The sequence below is a fragment of the Nicotiana attenuata genome, unplaced genomic scaffold, assembly GCF_001879085.1.
Source record: "Nicotiana attenuata strain UT unplaced genomic scaffold, NIATTr2, whole genome shotgun sequence".
Classification (NCBI taxonomy): Eukaryota; Viridiplantae; Streptophyta; class Magnoliopsida; order Solanales; family Solanaceae; genus Nicotiana; species Nicotiana attenuata.
Genome location: NW_017670274.1, coordinates 290,532 through 299,279, shown reverse-complemented (window position 1 = coordinate 299,279; position 8,748 = coordinate 290,532). Strand labels below are relative to the sequence as shown.

At 37.4% G+C, this 8,748-nt stretch overlaps 1 protein-coding gene across 1 annotated transcript; it reads left to right on the top strand.

Annotated features, from left to right (window-relative positions):
• The first annotated feature begins 4,331 nt into the window (after window positions 1-4,331).
• On the top strand, window positions 4,332-7,826 carry LOC109237093. Its single transcript, XM_019403352.1, has 3 exons — window positions 4,332-4,388; window positions 4,489-4,689; window positions 7,695-7,826. Exons 1-3 carry the CDS (start codon window positions 4,332-4,334, stop codon window positions 7,824-7,826), a joined length of 390 nt encoding a protein of 129 aa, XP_019258897.1.
• The last annotated feature ends 922 nt before the right edge of the window (window positions 7,827-8,748 follow it).

Below are 8,748 nucleotides of genomic sequence, written 5' to 3'. Positions count from 1 at the left end.
TGTAGTTCGGGTTTTGGTCCGAGCCTCGTGTTGGACCATGTGGGCCCTGTGTCGTAATTTGGTATTTTTGGAAGAATGCTAGAAAACTCATTTCTAGGCTATGGGATTATGTTGTTGAGCCCTAATTGATATTATTTAATCAATTATGCCTAGATACCATTGTTTCGGAGTCGGATTGTAGAGGAAAGGCGGTATTTGAGGATTGATTGCTATTCTTTGGACCGAGGTAAGTGTTTGATCTAACTTTGGCTTGAGGAAATAGGATCAGAGTATTATTTGCTAATTGCTAAATGTTCAATACGGTGTATAGGCATGGTGACGAGTATCTATACACCGGTGTCTAGCATGACTGTGAGTCCTTACTTGTGCTTATGTGGGATTCCGTGGTGACTCTTCCTTGTTTAATTGATGGATTCAATATAATGTGAACAATATGAAGAGAAAAATATGATTTGTAAACTCCTTGGAGCGTTGGCTCGAATTTTGACACGATTAGGACGTAAGAAATGAACGAAAGAGGAAGAGATGTAATTACTCCCTTGCCGGGACGAGTAAGTGATTGTTGTTGCTCCCTTGCCGGGAATTAACTGTTTATTTGTATTCTCCCTTGCCGAGATGGTTGAATTGATACTTGTTTCCCTTGCCGGGAAATCATTATATATATATATTATGAAATGGGATCGTGTGGCACGCCGACCACTTATATATTATGAAATGGGATCGTGTGGCACGCCGGCCACTTATATATTATGAAATGGGATTGTGTGGCACGCCGACCACTTATATATCATGAAATGGGATCGTGTGGCACGCCGACCACTTATATATCATGAACTGGGATCGTGTGGCACGCCGACCACTTATATATCATGAACTGGGATCGTGTGGCACGCCGACCACGTATTCTGTGTTAGAAGAGATTTGGTTGTAGTTTTCCTTATTTGTTCCTACCGTTCTATTTTATCTGTTATTCCCAAAAGTATGCTCCCCTCCCAGTCTAAATTATTACTTTCCGCTGTTATTTTTTTCTTTGTAGTACTTGTATATAAATATCTGCTCAGGTTGAATTGGTAGTCCTGTCTAGCCTCGTCACTACTTCGCCGGGGTTAGGCCAGGCACTTACCAACACATGGGGTCGGTTGTGCTGATGCTACACTTCTGTGCTTTTTGCACAAATTACGGTACCGGAGCAGCTCTTGGGCCACAGCAGTAGTTGATCGGGAGCCCTCTTCAGTCCAGGGACTTACGAGGTAGCCTAGCTGGCGTTCGCAGGCCGAAGTCCTTTTCCATATTTTCTATTTGCTTCATTGTACCGAGACAGAAATTATGTATTTTTTTTTCTTTTCAGACTTGTTTGTAGCACTCTTTAGTAGTTCGTGAGATAGCGACTCCAATCTTGGGTAGTGAAATATTAGACTTCTGCATTTTGGGTTACCAATTGTTTATGTTTTAAAAGACTTCCGCATTTATTTAAAGGCTCGATATTTTATTATTGTTATGTTGTTATCCGAAAATGTTTAAATGTTTGACTTGCCTAGCTCCAACAGTAGGCGCCATCACGACTCCCGATGGTGGAAAATCTGGGTCATGACATTAACACTTACATAAAATAAATAAGAGTTATTCCAGTTTATTTGATGCTTCGATATACTTCACTGTACTGAAAAATTAGTCTACGGTAACGGTTGGACAACCGTTCCCATAGACTGTCAAACCGTTCCCATAGGTATATTGGAACGGTTTATAACCCTTTAAATCCGCTCGCAAGCCAATAGGCCTATTGGAACGGTTCGTGTAACGGTTTGCATCACCGTGACTATAGATACGTCTATCGCAACGGTTTTCACCTTCTCTGTTGGAACATTTTTTTTTTCAACTGCAACGGTTTAAAACCGTTATTATATTGTTTACACACCGGTTCTTGACCGTTACCATATTATTTAAAGCACACTTATGTAAGCTATTGTTACGGTTATGTATGGATATAACAACGGTTATATTTGTATTTGGAACGGTTTATATATCAATTTGGAATATTTTATAGGATCTATTGCAACGGTTTACATTGTCTACTGGAACGTCATTTGTGTCCTATTGCAACGGTTCTGGTAGGCTATTGTATCAGCTCAATTAAAACCGAAATATAGCACCTGTTATAAATAAATATTTATATATATAACAAAGTAATACTCCTAATAACACTAGTTTTTAAATACATCATAAAATGAAACTATTAATAATATAAAAATATCCTTCAAGCAAATAATATCCATAAAGCAAATGTTGTACCCCAAGTGCATAAGTTTAGTACATTTCAAGAGAGTGAGTAAGTTTCAAAAATGTTGATAACAAAAGATTCCTAGAACATTCATCTATAACAATTCAAAATTCTATCTCAAGTAAGGTCTAGTTCTTCTTCATCATCCATTTCTTGATCTACTCCACCTACAAAAGAGGATAAATAAAGTTATTAACAGTTTTAAACTTATGAATGAAACAACATGATCTGAATAAAAGTAATGGAACAGCTTCAGCTAACTTTTATGAATAAAACAACATGATCTGATTGTACATTTCTTCCATTTGAAGCAAGAAATCAAGATCACTACACTTACACCCAACTAAGTTGTAAAAGCAGCTAACTTTTATGAATTATATATTAAAAAAACAGCTTTAGAAATCAAATCTTCCAATCTAATACAGAGTATATTGACTAAGTAATAAACATCTAGAAAGGGCACATATGAAGCAAGAAATCAAGATCTTTGAACTTACCCAGGTAAATATGTAAAGACATCAAGTCATTGGACTATATATATTAGACAATAGAAGAAGCAACTTACAAATTCAATTTCTTCCAATATTATTCCAAGATTACATTTGACAAAGTCAGAAGCCTCTAAAACAAGTTAAAACATAAAGCAAGAAATCAAGATTATTACACTTACCCACTTAAATATGTAAAGGCAACAACTTTTGGACTTAAAATATTTTGAAAAATGAAGCAGCAACTAGCAACTTTATAGTAGTACTTATTAAAAGCTGGGGCTGAAAAGCCTGCAGACAATGTTAAGAGTAAGCTTTAAATTTTGGGTAATGGCTTTCTTTAGAGGTTGTTCTTTATCTATCCTAGCATCATTACCATTCTTGTTGTTATGAATTGCAGGCTACTCTGGTGGTCAAGCCGCAGTTGTGGGATCTGTTATGGTGACCAACCTCACAAAGGGGATAAGAAAAAGAGCTTGGGAAAGGTCAAAGGTATATTTTTTTTCTCCAAGTGAAGTAATTTCTATGTGCTGGAGACTATTTAAGTACAAAAATACATTTATACTCTGACTTTTAATTTTATATAGAAAGTCTGCTACATGCTGTAGTTTTTAATTTGTTAAGAACTTAGTGTTTCAGTCAACTAATGTTAAATTAAATGTTCAAACATTTTGTTATTCAGATATATGTGGTGGAGATAAGGATATTGGATAGGATTATTAAGATACAGACCAATTAGAAGGTGTGATTTTGATACGCATTCTAACCAAGTCAGTGAAGTCCTCAGCAAACTTAGACACATATCTATATCACTGTCCAATTCTAAACATATAATGCAGCACTAATCCAAAATTGCGACAAGAATGAACCTTAGAGCTACTTCTTAGCAATGTACAATGCTCGAAAACGCAGGAACCCCAAACAAGACAATCAAGTTTGAAACATAAGTACCAAGTCCCAACCACAACTACAACCTCAACCATTGACTCTCAGTCGGTCACAGAGAAGTTGGATACCAATAATACTGAAATAGGCACATCAATAGGAAGAAAAAAGGATATTACCATATCCACCCGTGCAGATTTGACTTAAACCAAAAAACAGCTAACTTGAGAGCTCACCCGTGCAGACCTGCCAAAATTACTGGAGAAAACCAATCAGAAACAAGCTAGATTTCAACTTTTAATTGCTACAATTCTGCTGTTAAGTTGCAGCTCAGCAAGAAACAGGACAGTATTAGGTTTTAAACAGGAAGAAACAAGACAGTATTAGCAAGAAACAGGACATTTTGACATTATGCAATTCTCCTGTGGCAATCTTAATTCCATGAATATTAAAGAAAAAGCCGTCCTTTCTTATTAATATCCAGTATATTTTATTTTGTAACACCAACTTGAGAATTTTTACTAATTAAATTCCATATGGACATAGGTTCTACCTGCCCTATGTATAAATGTAGATGCCTTACCAAACTAACCCAAGCAGGCTTAAATACATCTCTACCTCTCTGCTTCTTTCAAAAATTGGAAAAACAAAATCAAGAGAAAATTACAAAGAAACAGAAAATGGGTTGTTGGTTTGCTGAAAATGCCACTAAAGCTTTTCTCAAAACCATGAACATGGTAAGTACAATTATGAACTTATCATATCTGCAATCTGATATACAATTCAAATGATTTTTTCTCCTCAAGTTGTTACTAATGTTATGTTGATCTGATTCAGGGAAAGAGAGCTACAGAACCAAACGGAGCAGAGTTCATCTTCGCGCTCGCAGCAGGAAATAATGTACAACTTATGGTAGTTGCTTGTGCAAATGTTGCAGACTCCACCACCCTTGCACTGGTGGCAACAGCTCAACAAACAGGAGGACGCGTCGTAGGAGAAGGGCTGCTGCTGACCAGAATTAGTGCACTGGTGGATTATGTACTGACCTTGTGTCACGATCCGGATTTCCCACCATCGGGAGTCGTGATGGCGCCTACTGTCGGAGCTAGGCAAGCCAAGCATTTAAACATTTTCCGATAACAACCCAACAATAATAATATTCACGAGTCATTTAACTATAAGCGGAAGTCTTTAAAACATAAATAACTGAAAACCCAAAATGCGAAAGTTTAACATTTCTCTACCCAAGACTGGTGTCGCTAGCTCACGAACTACTAAAGAATGCTACAAACAAGTCTGAATAGAAATACATAAATGTCTGTCTCAGTACAATGAAAACAAACTGAAAACATAGACAGGGACTCCGGCCTGCGAACGCCAGCTAGGCAACCTCGTAAGTCCCCGGACTGAAGTCAGCTCCCGATCAATATCCTACTGTTGTGGTCCAAAAGCTGCTCCGGTACCGTGATCTGTGCAAAAGAGCACAGAAGTGTAGCATCAGCACAACCGACCCATGCTGGTAAGTGCCTGGCCTAACCCCGGCGAAGTAGTGACGAGGCTAGACAGGACTACCAAATCAACCTGTGCAGTTCAATGTATATATATGCAATACAAGGAAAGAATACAGAAATTAAACAGTTAAGAGGGAGGGAAGCATACTATGGGGGAGTACAGTCCGGATATAAAGTCAACAATTTAAGTAAGAAACAGGGCAATAACAATAATTAATGAGAGCAGGAAAATCAACAGTTGCACGGCATCAACCTTCGTGCTTTTACTCTCATTCTCACCAAAAGCAATCAAATAAAGTGCACGGCATCACCCTTCGTGCTTTCCCTCACATAACTCTCATATCATGGCACGGAATGATCCTTCGTGCATTTATAAAATGTCCCTTCGTGCATAAATAATCAAAGCATGGCACGGAATGACCCTTCGTGCAAATATAATCAAAACATGGCACGAAATGACCCTTCGTGCAAATATAATCAAAGCATGGCACGGAATGACTGCACGTGCATTATCACTCTTCCTCACCAAAACGGTAATCACAACCAAACGGGGCGAGGGGATAAACAAATAATAAGAAATGTCCCGGCAAGGGAATTACACAATTATCAGCTAAATCCCGGCAAGGGAGCAACAACAATACTCTCACATCCCGGCAAGGGAGATAATCAAAGTACTCAAACCATCACGGCAAGGGATTAATCATATCACTTTCTATTTCTTTCATTTCTTACTCAATAGTCTTTTTATCATTCGAGCCAACGCTCCAAAGAATTTACAATTCATAATTAGTCCTCATACTCTTCACATTGCATAGGATTCATCAATTAACACGGAAGAGTCATAACAATATCAGGATAAGTACATACAAGGACCCACGGTCATGCTAGACACCGGTGTCGTCACGACCCAAAATCTAACCATGGTCGTGATGGCGCCTATCGTGTTACAAGGCAAGCCTATTCCCAAAATATTACTACTAATTAATTTTCAGGATTTAATAAAACAATACCAACATTTAAATTTCTCATAAATTAAATCAACTCTAAATATAATTAATATAACTACGGAAGCTAGCCCCAAACATCGGGGTGTCACTAAGTCATGAGCGTCTAAAACTATGAACTAAGATATATAACTGTCTAAAAGAAGAAATGACAAAAAGAGTAACGAGGTCCTGCGGACGCTGGCAGCTACCTTGCAATCTCTACAGATAGTCGGCCTGAACTCAACGAACTCACCTGGATCTACACATAAAGTGCAGGGTGTAGTATGAGTACAACCACCTCAGTGTAAACAGAAATAACTAAGGAACTGAGCAGTAGTGACGAGCTNTTACTTTGATGTACTAGATAGCAATTAGATGTGCTTATATCAGATACTCACCTATAAGTGAGTTCATGTAATATAAATAACCACAATTCGCCTACAATATTTAGCCCAAAAATAGCTCCGGATGGAATCTAAAACTGATCAAGAAGCTCATGATTTCCAAATAGTGTTAGTACTTTCCACATTGAGAAGAAAACATATGATCAGTTTAACCTACGTAGAGATATGCATCACTTTGTGTATACAATTTTAATGGTGACTTCGACAATAAGATATCATATCAGCTATGAGTTCAGAGTGTTCTGAAAGAAAAGAAAGTTGCAACAGCATATATCTGCTCCTTAGCAAATTCCAAGTCAACATTATATCAAAAAAAGATTTCGCGATTGAAAGCCCTTACCATTTTCCAGTTAACACGACTTATTCGGACAACATTGTAACATATCAATTGAAGGTAAGTTACAATGACAAACACATAATCTGGAGTTTCTGGCTTGTGGTTGCTAATAATGAGAAACTATATCCTTTAGTTTCTGGCTTATGGTTGCTAACAATGAGAAAAATCATTAGCGGGATATGGATATCTACTTGTAACAACCAAGCATATTTAGGTTTTTGCTCACCTTTTGACTTCAGTATATAATGAAAAGATATTAAACTGTGCTAAGTAAGGTCACATATATGCTAAGAACTCATAGATATCAAGAACAAAAAGGGAGAAATTATAGTACAACAAAATCCTAATAGAACTCTTACTTAGATTAAAAGCTTCAGTAGAAAAAACTCACAGCTTTAAAGCTGTTAAGTTGAACAAGAAAAAAAAAATTTAACAAAGAAAAGACATGCACCAGTGTGTTTAATTTGCATTCAATCATACTATGTCGCTCAAATACTCCCAAAAATAAAAATCAGTTGAATCGGATAATAACGAGCATCAATACTAAAATGTTCATTCAAAAACACAACTATCGAATGCGGTTATCTAAAATTTAAATTAAAAAGAGATTAAAAAAACTTACCGCGATTTATCCCACGGCTATTAGTTGCAATTTCTTCCTCACTAATGGAATCTGCAAATTATGGCTCAACTATTGAGAAATTGCAAAAGGAGGTGGTCGAGCTTAGTCGAGAAAAAACCCTAAAATTTTGGGGCTGTTTAAAAATGTGGAGCTTGGATTAATAGAAGGAGGTGGTTGTTTCAGGTGGAGGAGATAAAGTTTATGGGTGAAGAAAAAAGAAAATCAAATCTTGGAACTAGTCAAAGAGCTGGAACGATTTTGTTGACGGCGGGATGGTGGTTGTTGTTGACGGCCGTAGAAGAAGGTGGTTGTTGATAGCCATAGTTGTTACATAGTCGGAGGTTCTACTGCGGACGTTGATGGCGGGATGGTGGCAAAGCCGGCGGGATGGTGGCTGCCTTTCGATGGTTGTTACAGAGTCGTCGTTCTGGGTGAAGTCCCTTTTGAGAGGGATGGCCTTTCGATAGCCTTTAGTTGTTTTTAATTTTATTAGGTATAGAAATTAATTAAGACAAAAAGAAATTTATGTAAAAATAGGGGTTCTAGCGCGAGTTTTACGAAAATTCAAGGGGGCCGAAATTTTAGGAGGGAAATAACAACCGTTTCCATTGCATTTTTTTCAAGATCCGTTGCAACAGGTTTATTTATTGGCACGGTTAGCATAAGCGTTGCAAAAAATAAACCCCTATGGGAACGGTTTCTAATTAATGGCAACGGTTTTATAGCCAAAGTGTGCTAGTATCACCCATGTAATATTACAACGGTTAGAACCGTTCCAATAACTGATCTGTAGGAATGGTTTCTAAACCGTCACAAAAACATTCGTTCCAATAGGCCCATTTTCTGGTAGTAATATATCTCAGGAACATCATTAGTAGGAGGGTCATTGATGGGTACAATAGGTACTGGAGAGGGGGGCTCTTCACTTTCTTGTTGTACTACTTGATCAGGAGTACCATGATTTGGAGTTTTTGAGATAATCTATGTATTAGCTGAAATTGTACGATTATTGTCAGGAAGTAACACCATCTAATTTTGCTCTTCAATAATTTTCTCCCCCTGAATAGGAGAATTAGATATCTCCTGAGAGAAATATATCTCAGTTTCAGAAAAAGTAACATCCATAGTCATATACAATCTTCTGGTGGGAGGATGATAACATTTGTAGCCTTTCTTATGAGGCAAATACCCAAGAAAGACACATTGTAATGCACGGATCAAGCTTGGTACGTTGATG

What these genes read in the sequence shown, in the direction of transcription:
- LOC109237093 (XM_019403352.1), top strand. Translation starts at nt 4,332, where the DNA reads ATGGGTTGTTGGTTTGCTGAAAATGCCACTAAAGCTTTTCTCAAAACC. An exon ending in TTCTCAAAACCATGAACATG is followed by an intron (nt 4,389 to 4,488) that starts GTAAGTACAATT and finishes GATCTGATTCAG; the next exon opens with GGAAAGAGAGCTACAGAACC. An exon ending in TTAGTGCACTGGTGGATTAT is followed by an intron (nt 4,690 to 7,694) that starts GTACTGACCTTG and finishes TGGTTGTTTCAG; the next exon opens with GTGGAGGAGATAAAGTTTAT.